The 18992-nt window shown below is 46.3% G+C and overlaps 1 protein-coding gene across 1 annotated transcript in view; it reads left to right on the forward strand.

The window, feature by feature from the left end:
* Positions 1–18992, forward strand: part of LOC139367853 (signal induced proliferation associated 1 like 2) — a 306546-nt gene that overhangs the window by 177685 nt on the left and 109869 nt on the right. Inside the window, exon 12 of the mRNA XM_071106185.1 lies at positions 11162–11436. Within this exon, the coding sequence (XP_070962286.1) occupies positions 11162–11436 (275 nt within the window). The remainder of the gene's footprint in view (positions 1–11161; positions 11437–18992) is intronic.

Consider the following 18992-nt stretch of genomic DNA (forward strand, 5'->3'; position numbering starts at 1 on the left):
CATTAGTTCAGTTTATCATAACAGACCACTCCTTTAGTTCAGTTTATCATAACAGACCACTCCATTAGTTCAGTTTGTCATAACAGGAACATACCACTCCATTAGTTCAGTTTATCATAACATACCACTCCTTTAGTTCAGTTTATCATAACATACCACTCCATTAGTTCAGTTTATCATAACAGACCACTCCATCAGTTTATCATAACAGACCACTCCATTAGTTCAGTTTATCATAACAGACCACTCCATTAGTTCAGTTTGTCATAACAGGAACATACCACTCCATTAGTTCAGTTTATCATAACATACCACTCCTTTAGTTCAGTTTATCATAACAGACCACTCCATCAGTTTATCATAACAGACCACTCCATTAGTTCAGTTTATCATAACAGACCACTCCATTAGTTCAGTTTATCATAACAGACCACTACATTAGTTCAGTTTGTCATAACAGGAACATACCACTCCTTTAGTTCAGTTTATCATAACAGACCACTCCATCAGTTTATCATAACAGACCACTCCATTAGTTCAGTTTATCATAACATACCACTCCATTAGTTCAGTTTATCATAACATACCACTCCTTTAGTTCAGTTTATCATAACAGACCACTCCATCAGTTTATCATAACAGACCACTCCATTAGTTCAGTTTATCATAACATACCACTCCATTAGTTCAGTTTATCATAACAGACCACTCCTTTAGTTCAGTTTATCATAACAGACCACTCCATTAGTTCAGTTCCCTAACCCTGTAGAGCAGTGCTTTTCCACTCATGCCCGCGTTCATCATTGGGAACAAGCATTGTCCATGACGCAAACTGTTCAACCCCCTCTTGTTGGTGGCAGAGACCATTTTGCAGGTTTATAGCTCATTTCCACAACCTTTTGCCATTTGGCAGAGAATTTATTTGCGATTTAAAAAAAACGAATTTCCTGCAATTCTACACATTTGGCCATGTCTTATGTGTGTTCATAGAGTATCTGAGCGACAGTGGAGCCAAATGCTTGTGCTTCTAGTTCTGACAGTGCAGTAATATCTAATATCTATGTAACAATTCCACAATAACTACCTAATAGACACAAATCTAAGTCCTTCCCTGCTGTATGTAATAACACTTAAGATTTCTAACAATGTAAGAAATAATACATACATAACAAAATACTGCATAGTTTCCTAAGGAGTAGAAGGGAGGCGACGACCTCTGTCGGCTTCAATATCTAAGGTCTGCAATGACTAACAAGATATAAATATCTAAGGTCTGCAATGACTAACAAGATATACATATCTAAGGTCTGCAATGACTAACAAGATATAAATATCTAAGGTCTGCAATGACTAACAAGATATACATATCTAAGGTATGCAATGACTAATATGGCAAGTGATGCACTATGCAATTTCGTAGTTGCACCTTGTGCATTCTACTATTACAACAAAGAGTAAGTTGAAAGTCGAACTGAGTTCATTCAAAAAAAGTTAAGATGTCTTCAGCAGTGAAGCTGGCTAAAACCCTATTGTATTGGTTAGTGTTGATTATTACGGTTCAGCAGTGAAGCTGGCTAAAACCCCATTGTATTGGTTAGTGTTGAGTATTACGGTTCAGCAGTGAAGCTGGCAAAAACCCTATTGTATTGGTTAGTGTTGAGTATTATGGTTCAGCAGTGAAGCTGGCTAAAACCCTATTGTATTGGTTAGTGTTGAGTATTACGGTTCAGCAGTGAAGCTGGCTAAAACCCTATTGTATTGGTTAGTGTTGAATTTTACGGTTCAGCAGTGAAGCTGGCTAAAACCCTATTGTATTGGTTAGTCTTGAGTATTACGGTTCAGCAGTGAAGCTGGCTAAAACCCTATTGTATTGGTTAGTGTTGAGTATTACGGTTCAGCAGTGAGGCTGGCTAAAACACTATTATGTTGGTTAGTGTTGAGTATTACGGTTCAGCAGTGAAGCTGGCTAAAACCCTATTGTATTGGTTAGGGTTGATTATTACGGTTCAGCAGTGAAGCTGGCTAAAACCCTATTGTATTGGTTAGGGTTGATTATTACGGTTCAGCAGTGAGGCTGGCTAAAACCCTATTGTATTGGTTAGTGTTGAGTATTACGGTTCAGCAGTGAAGCTGGCTAAAACCCTATTGTATACGTTAGTGTTGATTATTACGGTTCAGCAGTGAAGCTGGGTAAAACCCTATTGTATTGGTTAGTGTTGATTATTACGGTTCAGCAGTGAAGCTGGCTAAAACCCTATTGTATTGGTTAGTGTTGAGTATTACGGTCCAGCAGTGAAGCTGGCTAAAACCCTATCGTATTGGTTAGTGTTGATTATTACGGTTCAGCAGTGAAGCTGACTAAAACCCTATTGATCGCATGGAACTCCCTTCACAGTTTTATACAGAACCATGATCGCATGGAGCTCCCTTCACAGATTTATATAGAGCCATGATCACATGGAACTCCCTTCACAGATTTATATAGAGCCATGATCACATGGAACTCCCTTCACAGTTTTATATAGAGCCATGATCACACGGAACTCCCTTCACAGTTTTATACAGAACCATGATCACATGGAACTCCCTTCACAGATTTATATAGAGCCATGATCACATGGAACTCCCTTCACAGATGTATATAGAGCCATGATCACATGGAACTCCCTTCACAGTTTTATATAGAGCCATGATCACATGGAGCTCCCTTCAGATTTAAATAGAGCCATGATCACATGAAACTACCTTCACAGATTTATATAGAGCCATGATCACATGGAACTACCTTCACAGATGTATACAGAGCCATGATCGCATGGAACTATCTTCACAGATTTCTATAGGGCCATGATCACATGGAACTCCCTTCACAGATGTATATAGAGCCATGATCACATGGAACTACCTTCACAGATTTATACAGAGCCATGATCGCATGGAACTACCTTCACAGATGTATACAGAGCCATGATCACATGAAACTACCTTCACAGATGAATACAGAGCCATGATCACATGGAACTACATTCACAGATTTATACAGAGCCATGATCACATGGAACTACCTTCACAGATTTATACAGAGCCATGATCACATGGAACTTCCTTCACAGATTTATATAGAGCCATGATCACATGGAACTACCTTCACAGATTTATATAGAGCCATGATCACATGGAACTACCTTCACAGATTTATACAGAGCCATGATCACATGGAGCTCCGTTCCATTTCCAGTTATTCAACAACTCATGGAATTATCAAGGGGTCTGAATAATTTCCGAAGGCACCGTATCTCCCTGGCATATTACCTAATTTATGCAGCAGCATACAATATATTTTCTGACTCACCTTGTTGTGTTGTGCTCACTTAGACTCACCTTGTTGTGCTGTGCTCACTTAGACTCACCTTGTTGTGCTCACTTAGACTCACCTTGGTATGTGGTGCTCACTTAGACTCACCTTGTTGTGCTCACTTAGACTCACCTTGGTATGTTGTGCTCACTTAGACTCACCTTGTTGTGCTCATTTAGACTCACCGTGTTGTGTTGTGGTCACTTAGACTCACCTTGTTGTGCTGTGCTCACTTAGACTCACCTTGTTGTGCTCACTTAGACTCACCTAGTTGTGCTCACTTAGACTGACCTTGTTGTGCTGTGCTCACTTAGACTCACCTTGTTGTGTTGTGCTCACTTAGACTCACCTTGTTGTGTTGTGCTCACTTAGACTCACCGTGTTGTGTTGTGGTCACTTAGACTCACCTTGTTGTGGAGTGCTCACTTAGACTCACCTTGTTGTGCTCACTTAGACTCACCTAGTTGTGCTCACTTAGACTGACCTTGTTGTGCTGTGCTCACTTAGACTCACCTTGTTGTGCTGTGCTCACTTAGACTCACCTTGTTGTGTTGTGCTCACTTAGACTCACCTTGTTGTGTTGTGCTCACTTAGACTCACCTTGTTGGGCTGTGCTCACTTAGACTCACCTTGTTGTGCTGTGCTCACTTAGACTCACCTTGTTGTGCTCACTTAGACTCACCTTGGTGTGTTGTGCTCACTTAGACTCACCGGGTTGTGTAGTGCTCACTTAGACTCACCTTGTTGTGCTGTGCTCACTTAGACTCACCATGTTGTGTTGTGCTCACTTAGACTCACCTTGTTGTGCTGTGCTCACTTAGACTCACCTTGTAGTGTTGTGCTCACTTAGACTCACCTTGTTGTGCTGTGCTCACTTAGACTCACCTTGTTGTGCTCACTTAGACTCACCTTGGTTTGTTGTGCTTACTTAGACTCAACATGTTGTGTAGTGCTCACTTAGACTCACCTTGTTGTGTTGTGCTCACTTAGACTCACCTTGTTGTGTTGTGCTCACTTAGACTCACCGTGTTGTGTAGTGCTCACTTAGACTCACCTTGTTGTGTTGTGCTCACTTAGACTCACCGTGTTGTGTTGTGCTCACTTAGACGCACCTTGTTGTGCTGTGCTCACTTAGACTCACCTTGTTGTGCTCACTTAGACTCACCTAGTTGTGCTCACTTAGACTGACCTTGTTGTGCTGTGCTCACTTAGACTCACCTTGTTGTGCTGTGCTCACTTAGACTCAACTTGTTGTGTTGTGCTCACTTAGACTCACCTTGTTGTGTTGTGCTCACTTAGACTCACCTTGTTGTGCTGTGCTCACTTAGACTCACCTTGTTGTGCTGTGCTCACTTAGACTCACCTTGTTGTGCTCACTTAGACTCACCTTGGTGTGTTGTGCTCACTTAGACTCACCGTGTTGTGTAGTGCTCACTTAGACTCACCTTGTTGTACTGTGCTCACTTAGACTCACCATGTTGTGTTGTGCTCACTTAGACTCACCTTGTTGTGCTGTGCTCACTTAGACTCACCTTGTTGTGTTGTGCTCACTTAGACTCACCTTGTTGCGCTGTGCTCACTTAGACTCACCTTGTTGTGCTGTGCTCACTTAGACTCACCTTGTTGTGTTGTGCTCACTTAGACTCACCTTGTTGTGTTGTGCTCACTTAGACTCACCTTGTTGTGATGTGCTCACTTAGACTCACCTTGTTGTGCTCACTAAGACTCACCTTGGTGTGTTGTGCTCACTTAGACTCACCGTGTTGTGTAGTGCTCACTTAGACTCACCTTGTTGTGTTCACTTAGACTCACCTTGTTGTGCTCACTTAGACTCACCTTGTTGTGCTCACTTAAACTCACCTTGTTTTGTTGTGCTCACTTAGACTCACCTTGTTGTGTAGTGCTCACTTAGACTCACCGTGTTGTGTTGTGCTCACTTAGACTCACCTTGTTGTGCTGTGCTCACTTAGACTCACCTAGTTGTGCTCACTTAGATTCACCTTGTTGTGCTGTGCTCACTTAGACTCACCTTGTTGTGCTGTGCTCACTTAGACTCACCTTGTTGTGCTCACTTAGACTCACCTTGGTGTGTTGTGCTTACTTAGACTCAACGTGTTGTGTAGTGCTCACTTAGACTCACCTTGTTGTGCTGTGCTCACTTAGACTCACCATGTTGTGTTGTGTTCACTTAGACTCACCTTGTTCTGCTGTGCTCAATTAGACTCACCTTGTTGTGTTGTGCTCACTTAGACTCACCTTGCTGTGCTGTGCTCACTTAGACTCACCTAGTTGTGCTCACTTAGATTCACCTTGTTGTGCTGTGCTCACTTAGACTCACCTTGTTGTGCTGTGCTCACTTAGACTCACCATGTTGTGTTGTGCTCACTTAGACTCACCTTGTTGTGTTGTGCTCACTTAGACTCACCTTGTTGTGTTGTGCTCACTTAGACTCACCTTGTTGTGCTGTGCTCACTTAGACTCACCTTGTTGTGCTCACTTAGACTCACCTTGGTGTGTTGTGCTTACTTAGACTCAACGTGTTGTGTAGTGCTCACTTAGACTCACCTTGTTGTGTAGTGCTCACTTAGACTCACCATGTTGTGTTGTGCTCATTTAGACTCACCTTGGTGTGTTGTGCTCACTTAGACTCACCTTGTTGTGTTGTGCTCACTTAGACTCACCTTGTTGTGCTGTGCTCACTTAGACTCACCTTGTTGTGCTCACTTAGACTCACCTTGGTGTGTTGTGCTCACTTAGACTCACCGTGTTGTGTAGTGCTCACTTAGACTCACCTTGTTGTGCTGTGCTCACTTAGACTCACCATGTTGTGTTGTGCTCACTTAGAGTCACCTTGGTGTGTTGTGCTCACTTAGACTCACCTTGTTGTGTTGTGCTCACTTAGACTCACCGTGTTGTGTTGTGCTCACTTAGACTCACCTTGTTGTGTTCACTTAGACTCACCTTGTTGTGCTCACTTAGACTCACCTTGTTTTGTGGTGCTCACTTAGACTCACCTTGTTGTGCTGTGCTCACTTAGACTCACCTAGTTGTGCTCACTTAGACTCACCTTGTTGTGTTGTGCTTCTCTGAGGCTATATCTGTTAGCTATGTAATGTGCTGCTTTCTCTCCATCTCTGAGGCTATATCTGTTAGCTCTGTAATGTGCTCCTCTCTCTCCATCTCTGAGGCTATATCTGTTAGCTCTGTAATGTGCTCCTCTCTCTCCATCTCTGAGGCTATATCTATTAGCTCTGTAATGTGCTGCTCTCTCTCCATCTCTGAGCCTATATATGTTAGCTCTGTAATGTGCTCCTCTCTCTCCATCTCTGAGGCTATATCTATTAGCTCTGTAATGTGCTGCTCTCTCTCCATCTCTGAGCCTATATATGTTAGCTCTGTAATGTGCTCCTCTCTCTCCATCTCTGAGGCTATATCTGTTAGCTCTGTAATGTGCTCCTCTCTCTCCATCTCTGAGGCTATATCTATTAGCTCTGTAATGTGCTCCTCTCTCTCCATCTCTGAGGCTATATCTGTTAGCTCTGTAATGTGCTCCTCTCTCTCCATCTCTGAGGCTATATCTGTTAGCTCTGTAATGTGCTCCTCTCTCTCCATCTCTGAGGCTATATCTGTTAGCTCTGTAATGTGCTCCTCTCTCTCCATCTCTGAGGCTATATCTATTAGCTCTGTAATGTGCTCCTCTCTCTCCATCTCTGAGCCTATATATGTTAGCTCTGTAATGTGCTCCTCTCTCTCCATCTCTGAGGCTATATCTATTAGCTCTGTAATGTGCTGCTCTCTCTCCATCTCTGAGCCTATATATGTTAGCTCTGTAATGTGCTCCTCTCTCTCCATCTCTGAGGCTATATCTGTTAGCTCTGTAATGTGATCCTCTCTCTCCATCTCTGAGGCTATATCTGTTAGCTCTGTAATGTGCTCCTCTCTCTCCATCTCTGAGGCTATATCTGTTAGCTCTGTAATGTGCTCCTCTCTCTCCATCTCTGAGGCTATATCTGTTAGCTCTGTAATGTGATCCTCTCTCTCCATCTCTGAGGCTATATCTATTAGCTCTGTAATGTGCTGCTCTCTCTCCATCTCTGAGCCTATATATGTTAGCTCTGTAATGTGCTCCTCTCTCTCCATCTCTGAGGCTATATCTATTAGCTCTGTAATGTGCTGCTCTCTCTCCATCTCTGAGCCTATATATGTTAGCTCTGTAATGTGCTCCTCTCTCTCCATCTCTGAGGCTATATCTGTTAGCTCTGTAATGTGCTCCTCTCTCTCCATCTCTGAGGCTATATCTATTAGCTCTGTAATGTTGTGCTGTGCTCACTTAGACTCACCATGTTGTGTTGTGCTCACTTAGACTCACCTTGTTGTGTTGTGCTCACTTAGACTCACCTTGTTGTGTTGTGCTCACTTAGACTCACCTTGTTGTGCTGTGCTCACTTAGACTCACCTTGTTGTGCTCACTTAGACTCACCTTGGTGTGTTGTGCTTACTTAGACTCAACGTGTTGTGTAGTGCTCACTTAGACTCACCTTGTTGTGTAGTGCTCACTTAGACTCACCATGTTGTGTTGTGCTCATTTAGACTCACCTTGGTGTGTTGTGCTCACTTAGACTCACCTTGTTGTGTTGTGCTCACTTAGACTCACCTTGTTGTGCTGTGCTCACTTAGACTCACCTTGTTGTGCTCACTTAGACTCACCTTGGTGTGTTGTGCTCACTTAGACTCACCGTGTTGTGTAGTGCTCACTTAGACTCACCTTGTTGTGCTGTGCTCACTTAGACTCACCATGTTGTGTTGTGCTCACTTAGAGTCACCTTGGTGTGTTGTGCTCACTTAGACTCACCTTGTTGTGTTGTGCTCACTTAGACTCACCGTGTTGTGTTGTGCTCACTTAGACTCACCTTGTTGTGTTCACTTAGACTCACCTTGTTGTGCTCACTTAGACTCACCTTGTTTTGTGGTGCTCACTTAGACTCACCTTGTTGTGCTGTGCTCACTTAGACTCACCTAGTTGTGCTCACTTAGATTCACCTTGTTGTGCTGTGCTCACTTAGACTCACCTAGTTGTGCTCACTTAGACTCACCTTGTTGTGTTGTGCTTCTCTGAGGCTATATCTGTTAGCTATGTAATGTGCTGCTTTCTCTCCATCTCTGAGGCTATATCTGTTAGCTCTGTAATGTGCTCCTCTCTCTCCATCTCTGATGCTATATCTGTTAGCTCTGTAATGTGCTCCTCTCTCTCCATCTCTGAGGCTATATCTATTAGCTCTGTAATGTGCTGCTCTCTCTCCATCTCTGAGCCTATATATGTTAGCTCTGTAATGTGCTCCTCTCTCTCCATCTCTGAGGCTATATCTATTAGCTCTGTAATGTGCTGCTCTCTCTCCATCTCTGAGCCTATATATGTTAGCTCTGTAATGTGCTCCTCTCTCTCCATCTCTGAGGCTATATCTGTTAGCTCTGTAATGTGCTCCTCTCTCTCCATCTCTGAGGCTATATCTATTAGCTCTGTAATGTGCTCCTCTCTCTCCATCTCTGAGGCTATATCTGTTAGCTCTGTAATGTGCTCCTCTCTCTCCATCTCTGAGGCTATATCTGTTAGCTCTGTAATGTGCTCCTCTCTCTCCATCTCTGATGCTATATCTGTTAGCTCTGTAATGTGCTCCTCTCTCTCCATCTCTGAGGCTATATCTATTAGCTCTGTAATGTGCTCCTCTCTCTCCATCTCTGAGCCTATATATGTTAGCTCTGTAATGTGCTCCTCTCTCTCCATCTCTGAGGCTATATCTATTAGCTCTGTAATGTGCTGCTCTCTCTCCATCTCTGAGCCTATATATGTTAGCTCTGTAATGTGCTCCTCTCTCTCCATCTCTGAGGCTATATCTGTTAGCTCTGTAATGTGATCCTCTCTCTCCATCTCTGAGGCTATATCTGTTAGCTCTGTAATGTGCTCCTCTCTCTCCATCTCTGAGGCTATATCTGTTAGCTCTGTAATGTGCTCCTCTCTCTCCATCTCTGAGGCTATATCTGTTAGCTCTGTAATGTGATCCTCTCTCTCCATCTCTGAGGCTATATCTGTTAGCTCTGTAATGTGCTCCTCTCTCTCCATCTCTGAGGCTATATCTGTTAGCTCTGTAATGTGCTCCTCTCTCTCCATCTCTGAGGCTATATCTGTTAGCTCTGTAATGTGATCCTCTCTCTCCATCTCTGAGGCTATATCTGTTAGCTCTGTAATGTGCTCCTCTCTCTCCATCTCTGAGGCTATATCTGTTAGCTCTGTAATGTGCTCCTCTCTCTCCATCTCTGAGGCTATATCTGTTAGCTCTGTAATGTGATCCTCTCTCTCCATCTCTGAGGCTATATCTGTTAGCTCTGTAATGTGCTCCTCTCTCTCCATCTCTGAGGCTATATCTGTTAGCTCTGTAATGTGATCCTCTCTCTCCATCTCTGAGGCTATATCTGTTAGCTCTGTAATGTGCTCCTCTCTCTCCATCTCTGAGGCTATATCTGTTAGCTCTGTAATGTGCTCCTCTCTCTCCATCTCTGAGGCTATATCTGTTAGCTCTGTAATGTGATCCTCTCTCTCCATCTCTGAGGCTATATCTGTTAGCTCTGTAATGTGCTCATCTCTCTCCATCTCTGAGGCTATATCTGTTAGCTCTGTAATGTGCTCCTCTCTCTCCATCTCTGAGGCTATATCTGTTGCACCTCTTATTTTCTTCCGTCTGAATCAATTTCTTTACATTTATTCATTTATTAGGGTAGTTGAGAACAAGTTCTCATTTGCAACAGCGACCTGGCCAAGATAAAGCAAAGCAGTTCGACACATACAGCAACACAGAGTTACACATGGAGTAAACAAACATACAGTCAATAATACAGTAGAACAAAACAAAACAAAAAGTCTATATACAGTGAGTGCAAATGAGGTAAGTTAAGGAAATAAATAGGCCATGGTGGCGAAGTAATTACAATATAGCTATTAAACACTGGAATGGTAGATGTACAGAAGATGAATGTGCAAGTAGAGATACTGGGGTGCAAAGGAGCAAGATAAATAAATAAATACCAGTATGGGGATGAGGTAGGTAGATAGATGGGCTGTTTACAGATGGGCTATGTACAGGTACAGTGATCTGTGAGCTGCTCTGAGGGAGATATGAATCTCCAGCTTCAGAGATTTTTGCAGTTCGTTCCAGTCATTGGCAGCAGAGAACTGGAAGGAAAGGCGGCCAAAGGAAGAATTGGCTTTTGGGGTGAACAGTGAGATATACCTGCTGGAGTGCGTGCTACGGGTGGGTGCTGCTATGGTGACCAGTGAGCTGAGATAAGGCGGGGCTTTACCCAGCAGAGACTTGTAGATGACCTGGAGCCAGTGGGTTTGGCGACCAGTATGAAGCGAGGGCCAACCAATGAGAGCGTACAGGTCGCAATGGTGGGTAGTGAATGGGGCTTTGGTGACAAAACGGATGGCACTGTGATAGACTGCATCCAGTCAGAGTTGTATGGCATTGAACCTCGTCTGGAGGCTGGTTAACACAATGTCCAAAGAAGGGCCAGATGTATACAGAATGGTTCAAAGTATCTGTGTTGCTTTGTGTACATGCTACATCAGCCCAGGAAGAGATTTTCTATGTTTCAACTATTTATTCAGTGTGTTAGTGTCTTTCTCTATCTCACCCACTGTTACCATTAATTACAAGGTGGTTCTCTTCCTTCTTCCTTTGATCCAGATATGAACAATTGTCCTGCAACATGACCAGTCAGGGGACTGACTCTCTCTCTTCTTCTCTCCAGATAGTGACGCGTGGTTGTGAGACATCTGAGATGACACTGCGTCGGAACGCTCTGTGCCAGCTGGGTTTCCACGTCAACTTCGAGGGCATCGTGGCTGACGTTGAGGCCTTCGGGTTCGCTTGGAAGGCGGGGCTTCGCCAGGGTAGCCGATTGGTAGAGATCTGTAAGGTTGCCGTAGCAACGCTGACCCACGAACAGATGATCGACCTGCTGAGAACCTCCATCGCCGTCAAGGTGGTCATCATCCAGCCTCATGACGATGGAGCGCCACGCAGGTAACCTTTAACCCCTGACCCCTAACCTTACATCACTAACCCTTAACATTGACCTCTGATGACCCCATACTCTACCCTCTCCTCCCCCAATGACTCATTGAAGCTAAATGTGCTTCTCTTTTGACTTGAATGCAGAACAGTCTGAGTCTGAGGTTAGTGTGACAAATCTGATGGTACTGTCCATGCTGCAACAGACAGCACAATGGCATAATATACAGTGGGGCAAAAAAGTATTTAGTCAGCCACCTATTGTGCAAGTTCTCTCACTTAAAAAGATGAGAGAGGCCTGTAATTTTCATCATAGGTACACTTCAACTATGACAGACAAAATGAGAAAAATAAATCCAGAAAATCACATTGTAGGATTTTTAATGAATTTATTTGCAAATTTTGGTGGAAAATAAGTATTTGGTCACCTACAAACAAGCAAGATTTCTGGCTCTCAGAGACCTGTAACTTCTTCTTTAAGAGGCTCTTCAGGGATGTCGGAGCACCGCCTGTGTTTGTCTGCTTAGGGACGCCAGAGCACCGCCTGTGTTTGTCTGCTTAGGGACGCCGGAGCACCGCCCGTGTTTGTCTGCTTAGGGACGCCAGAGCACCGCCTGTGTTTGTCTGCTTAGGGACGCCGGAGCACCGCCCGTGTTTGTCTGCTTAGGGACGCCGGAGCACCGCCTGTGTTTGTCTGCTTAGGGACGCCGGAGCACCGCCCGTGTTGGTCTGCTTAGGGACGCCGGAGCACCGCCTGTGTTTGTCTGCTTAGGGACGCCGGAGCACCGCCTGTGTTTGTCTGCTTAGGGACGCCGGAGCACCGCCCGTGTTTGTCTGCTTAGGGACGCCGGAGCACCGCCTGTGTTTGTCTGCTTAGGGACGCCGGAGCACCGCCTGTGTTTGTCTGCTTAGGGACGCCGGAGCACCGCCTGTGTTTGTCTGCTTAGGGACGCCGGAGCACCGGCCGTGTTTGTCTGCTTAGGGACGCCGGAGCACCGGCCGTGTTTGTCTGCTTAGGGACGCCGGAGCACCGCCTGTGTTTGTCTGCTTAGGGACGCCGGAGCACCGGCCGTGTTTGTCTGCTTAGGGACGCCGGAGCACCGGCCGTGTTTGTCTGCTTAGGGACGCCGGAGCACCGCCTGTGTTTGTCTGCTTAGGGACGCCGGAGCACCGGCCGTGTTTGTCTGCTTAGGGACGCCGGAGCACCGGCCGTGTTTGTCTGCTTAGGGACGCCGGAGCACCGCCTGTGTTTGTCTGCTTAGGGACGCCGGAGCACCGGCCGTGTTTGTCTGCTTAGGGACGCCGGAGCACCGGCCGTGTTTGTCTGCTTAGGGACGCCGGAGCACCGGCCGTGTTTGTCTGCTTAGGGACGCCGGAGCACCGGCCGTGTTTGTCTGCTTAGGGACGCCGGAGCACCGCCCGTGTTTGTCTGCTTAGGGACGCCGGAGCACCGCCTGTGTTTGTCTGCTTAGGGACGCCGGAGCACCGCCTGTGTTTGTCTGCTTAGGGACGCCGGAGCACCGCCTGTGTTTGTCTGCTTAGGGACGCCGGAGCACCGCCTGTGTTTGTCTGCTTAGGGACGCCGGAGCACCGCCTGTGTTTGTCTGCTTAGGGACGCCGGAGCACCGCCTGTGTTTGTCTGCTTAGGGACGCCGGAGCACCGCCTTTGTTTGTCTGCTTAGGGACGCCGGAGCACCGCCTGTGTTTGTCTGCTTAGGGACGCCGGAGCACCGGCTGTGTTTGTCTGCTTAGGGACGCCGGAGCACCGCCTGTGTTTGTCTGCTTAGGGACGCCGGAGCACCGGCTGTGTTTGTCTGCTTAGGGACGCCGGAGCACCGGCTGTGTTTGTCTGCTTAGGGACGCCGGAGCACTTCTCGCACACCGGGAGACAATATCACTAATCTAACTGAAAGAGGAAAATAGTTCAGCTGGGTCTCTGTGGGAGAGAGAGATGAAAGTCAGAGTAAAACCCTAGCTTCATTTCCACAGCGCATCTTTAATCCAATCTGAATGTGATTCTCAGAACTGTGTGGAAAGGACTGCCTTTAGTTTGTGACAGTAAGTATTGTGTCAGAGACAGTTGACGATCACCTCCCTAACTCCCCCTCACTCCTCCCGGACTCCCCCTGACTCCCCCTGACTCCCCCTCACTCCTCCCTGACTCCCCCAGAATCCTACCTCACTCCTCCCTGACTCCCTCTGACTCCCGCTGACACACCCTCACTCCTCCCTGACTCCCCCTGACTCCCCCTGAGTCCCACCTCACTCCTCCCTGACTCCCCCTAACTCTCCCTGACTCTTCCTGACTCCCCCTGACTCCCCCTGACTCTCCCTGACTCTCCCTGACTCCCCCTGACTCTCCCTGACACTCCCTGACCCCCTGACTCCCCCTGACACTCCCTGACTCCCCCTGAATCCCTCCTCACTCCCCCTGACTCCCCCTGACTCTCCCTGACTCCCCCTGACTCCCCCTCACTCCTCTCTGACTCCCCCTGAATCCCACCTCACTCCTCCCTGACTCCCTCTGACTCTCCCTGACTCCCCCTGACTCCCCCTGAATCCCACCTCACTCCTCCCTGACTCCCCCTGACTCCCCCTGAATCCCACCTCACTCCTCCCTGACTCCCCCTGACTCCCCCTGACTCTCCCTGACACTCCCTGACTCCCCCTGACTCCCCCTGAATCCCACCTCACTCCCCCTGACTCCCCAAGACTCTTCCTGACTCCTCCTGACTCTCCCTGTCTCCCCCTGACTCCCCCTCACTCCTCCCTGACTCCCCCCTTATTCCCCCGACTCCCCCTGACTCCCGACTCCCCCTCACTCCCTCTGACTCCTCCCTCAATCCCCCCTGCCTCCCCCTCACTCCCCCTGACTCCCCCCTCAATCCCCCTCAATCCCCCTGACTCCCCTTACTCCTCCCTGACTCCTCCCTCAATCCCCCCTGCCTCCCCTCACTCCCCCTGACTCCCCCCTCAATCCCCCTGGCTCCCCTTTCTCCTCCCTGACTCCCCCCTCACTCCCCCTGCCTCCCCCTCACTCCCCTCTGACTCCCCCCTCACTCCCCCTGAATCCCACCTCACTCCCCCTGACTCCTCCCTAACTCTCCCTGACTCCCCCCTCACTCCCCCCTTACCCCCCCCCCCCCCCCACTCCTCCCTGCCTCCCCCTTACTCCTCCCTGCCTCCCCCTGAATCCCCCCTAACTCATGACATCAGTCAGGAAGTTAAAGCTTGGTCCCAAATTGGTCTTCCAAATGGACAATGACCCCAAGCATACTTCCAAAGTTGTGGCAAAATGGCTTAAGGACAACAAAGTCAATGTATTGGAGTGGCCATCACAAAGCCCTGACCTCAATCCTATAGAATATTTGTGGGCAGAACTGAAAAAGTGTGTGTGAGCAAGGAGGCCTACAAACCTGACTCAGTTACACCAGCTCTGTCAGGAGGAATGGGCCAAAATTCACCCAACTTATTTTGGGAAGCTTGTGGAAGGCTACCCGAAATGTTTGACCCAGGTTAAACAATTTAAAGGCAATGCTATCAAATATTAATTGAGTGTATGTGAACTTCTGACCCACTTGGAATTGTGATGAAATAAATAAAAGCTGAAATAAACCATTCTCTGTACTATTATTCTAACATTTCACATTCTTAAAATAAAGTGGTGATCCTAACTGACCTAAGACAGGGACTTTTTACTAGGATTAAATGTCAGGAATTGCGACAAACTGAGTTTAAATGTATTTGGCAAAGGTGTATGTAAACTTCTAACTTCAACTGTATATATGAGATGAGTAAACCGGTATGTAAACATATATATATATTTTTGCAATTGGATCAGAACAGGGCAGCATGGCTGACCCTTGGATGTACACAGCGAGCTACCATTAATGATATGCATGTCAATCTCTCCTGGCTCAAAGTGGAGGAGAGATTGGCTTCATCACTACTTGTATTTATGAGAGTTGTTGACAAGCTGAATGTACTGAGCTGTCTGTCTAAACTACTGGCACACAGCTGAGACACCCGTGCATACCCCACAAGCCATGCCACCAGAGATCTCTTCACAGTCTCCGAGTCCAGAACAGACTATGGGAGGCACACAGTACTACATAGAGCCATGACTACATGGAACTCTATTCCACAGTACTACATAGAGCCATGACTACATGGAACTCTATTCCACAGTACTACATAGAGCCATGACTACATGGAACTCTATTTCACAGTACTACATAGAGCCATGACTACATGGAACTCTATTCCACATCAGATAACTGATGCAAGCAATACAATTAGAGAACACGACAACATACGCACTATACACACGTGCACATGGATGTTGTGTTGTAGATATGTGGTAGTGGAGTAGGGGCCTGAGGGCACACACTTAGTGTGTTGTAGATATGTGGTAGTGGAGTAGGGGCCTGAGGGCACACACTTAGTGTGTTGTAGATATGTGGTAGTGGAGTAGGGGCCTGAGGGCACACACTTAGTGTGTTGTAGATATGTGGTAGTGGAGTAGGGGCCTGAGGGCACACACTTAGTGTGTTGTAGATATGTGGTAGTGGAGTGGGGGCCTGAGGGCACACACTTAGTGTGTTGTAGATATGTGGTAGTGGAGTAGGGGCCTGAGGGCACACACTTAGTGTGTTGTAGATATGTGGTAGTGGAGTAGGGGCCTGAGGGCCTGAGGGCACACACTTAGTGTGTTGTAGATATGTGGTAGTGGAGTAGGGGCCTGAGGGCACACACTTAGTGTGTTGTAGATATGTGGTAGTGGAGTAGGGGCCTGAGGACACACGCTTAGTGTGTTGTAGATATGTGGTAGTGGAGTAGGGGCCTGAGGGCACACACCTAGTGTGTTGTAGATATGTGGTAGTGGAGTAGGGGCCTGAGGGCACACACTTAGTGTGTTGTAGATATGTGGTAGTGGAGTAGGGGCCTGAGGGCACACACTTAGTGTGTTGTAGATATGTGGTAGTGGAGTAGGGGCCTGAGGGCACACACTTAGTGTGTTGTAGATATGTGGTAGTGGAGTAGGGGCCTGAGGACACACACTTAGTGTGTTGTAGATATGTGGTAGTGGAGTAGGGGCCTGAGGGCACACACTTAGTGTGTTGTAGATATGTGGTAGTGGAGTAGGGGCCTGAGGGCACACACTTAGTGTGTTGTAGATATGTGGTAGTGGAGTAGGGGCCTGAGGGCACACACCTAGTGTGTTGTAGATATGTGGTAGTGGAGTAGGGGCCTGAGGGATGTTATACAGGTACAGAGGGGAAAGGAACAGAGGGGAAATGTCTCCTCTCCCATTGGTCTCCAGAGTAGTTAGCTGTAGTGGAACAGAGGGGAAGTGTCTCCTCTCCCAGTGGTCTCCAGAGTAGTTAGCTGTAGTGGAACAGAGGGAAAATGTCTCCTCTCCCAGTGATGAAGATGCCCTTGACCTCTTTATGATCATAACTGTCTAGTGAGATGCCAAATATAAATAATTCTGATATGAAACAGGTGTTTCCTTTGAGTACTTTACTAACCTCTGGGCTTCTCCCTCGCTCCCTCCCTCCCTCCCTCCCTCCCTCCCTCCCTCCCTCCCTCCCTCCCTCCCTCCCTCCCTCCCTCCCTCCCTCATATTCCTGTTTGGCCTTAAATTCATATACTTCTTCTCTCTCTCTCTCTCTCTCTCTCTCTCTCTCTCTCTCTCTCTCTCTCTCTCTGTCTATCTCTATGTCTGTCTCTCTCTGTCTCTGTCTCTCTATGTCTCTATCTTTGTCTCTCTATGTCTGTCTCTCTCTCTATGTCTGTCTCTCTCTCTATGTCTCTATCTCTCTCTCTTTATCTCTATGTCTGTCTCTCTCTATGTCTCTATCTCTCTCTCTCTTTATCAATTCAATTCAATTCAATTCAAGGGCTTTATTGGCATGGGAAACATGTGTTAACATTGCCAAAACAAGTGAAGTAGATAATATATAAAGTGAATATATAAAGTGAAATAAACAATAAAAATTAACAGTAAACATTACACATACAGAAGTTTCAAAACAATAAAGACATTACAAATGTTTATCTCCATGTCTCTCTCTCTCAAGTTCATTATCACTTACATTGTCAAAGTATACATATCGAAAAAAAATGAAGAATAATATTTATACATAAAATATATATATATATATTTATATATAAATAAATGGTGGGACCAACAGCAATAATAATAGTAGTAGTGGACATTACCATTAACAACAACTAAAACAACAATATTAATGAGAAAAACAATACATTAAATCAATGGAAGTAGACCAGTGTCAACATGACTGAGAAGACACATGACCTGGTAGTAGACCAGTGTCAACATGACTGAGAAGACACATGACCTGGTAGTAGACCAGTGTCAACATGACTGAGAAGACACATGACCTGGTAGTAGACCCGTGTCAGCATGACTGAGAAGACACATGACCTGGTAGTAGACCAGTGTCAACATGACTGAGAAGACACATGACATGGTAGTAGACCAGTGTCAACATGACTGAGAAGACACATGACCTGGTAGTAGACCAGTGTCAACATGACTGAGAAGACACATGACGTGGTATTAGACCAGTGTCAACATGACTGAGAAGACACATGACCTGGTAGTAGACTAGTGTCAACCTGACTGAGAAGACCCATGACCTGGTAGTAGACCAGTGTCAACATGACTGAGAAGACACATGACATGGTAGTAGACCAGTGTCAACATGACTGAGAAGACACATGACATGGTAGTAGACCACTGTCAACATGACTGAGAAGACACATGACATGGTAGTAGACCAGTGTCAACATGACTGAGAAGACACATGACCTGGTAGTAGACCAGTGTTAGCATGACTGAGAAGACACATGACCTGGTAGTAGACCAGTGTCAGCATGACTGAGAAGACACATGACCTGGTAGTAGACCAGTGTCAGCATGAAGGAGAAGACACATGACCTGGTAGTAGACCAGTGTCAGCATGACTGAGAAGACACATGACGTGGTAGTAGATCAGTCTCAACATGACTGAGAAGACACATGACCTGGTAGTAGACCAGTGTCAGCATGACTGAGAAGACACATGACCTGGTAGTAGATCAGTCTCAACATGACTGAGAAGACACATGACCTGGTAGTAGACCAGTGTCAGCATGACTGAGAAGACACATGACCTGGTAGTAGACCAGTGTCAACATGACTGAGAAGACACATGACCTGGTAGTAGACCAGTGTCAACATGACTGAGAAGACACATGACCTGGTAGTGGACCAGTGTCAACATGACTGAGAAGACACATGACATGGTAGTAGACCAGTGTCAACATGACTGAGAAGACACATGACGTGGTATTAGACCAGTGTCAACATGACTGAGAAGACACATGACCTGGTAGTAGACCAGTGTCAACATGACTGAGAAGACACATGACCTGGTATGAAAGACAAAACAAAACAAGATGGGAAATATTATCGACATTACTTTGCACTTTTCACTGGCTGTCCCTCAGGTTGTGGCAGGAGGACACATATTTGGCTGCCAAAACTGCACATATTTGCT

This window comes from Oncorhynchus clarkii, chromosome 16 (assembly GCF_045791955.1).
Source record: "Oncorhynchus clarkii lewisi isolate Uvic-CL-2024 chromosome 16, UVic_Ocla_1.0, whole genome shotgun sequence".
Taxonomy (NCBI): Eukaryota; Metazoa; Chordata; class Actinopteri; order Salmoniformes; family Salmonidae; genus Oncorhynchus; species Oncorhynchus clarkii.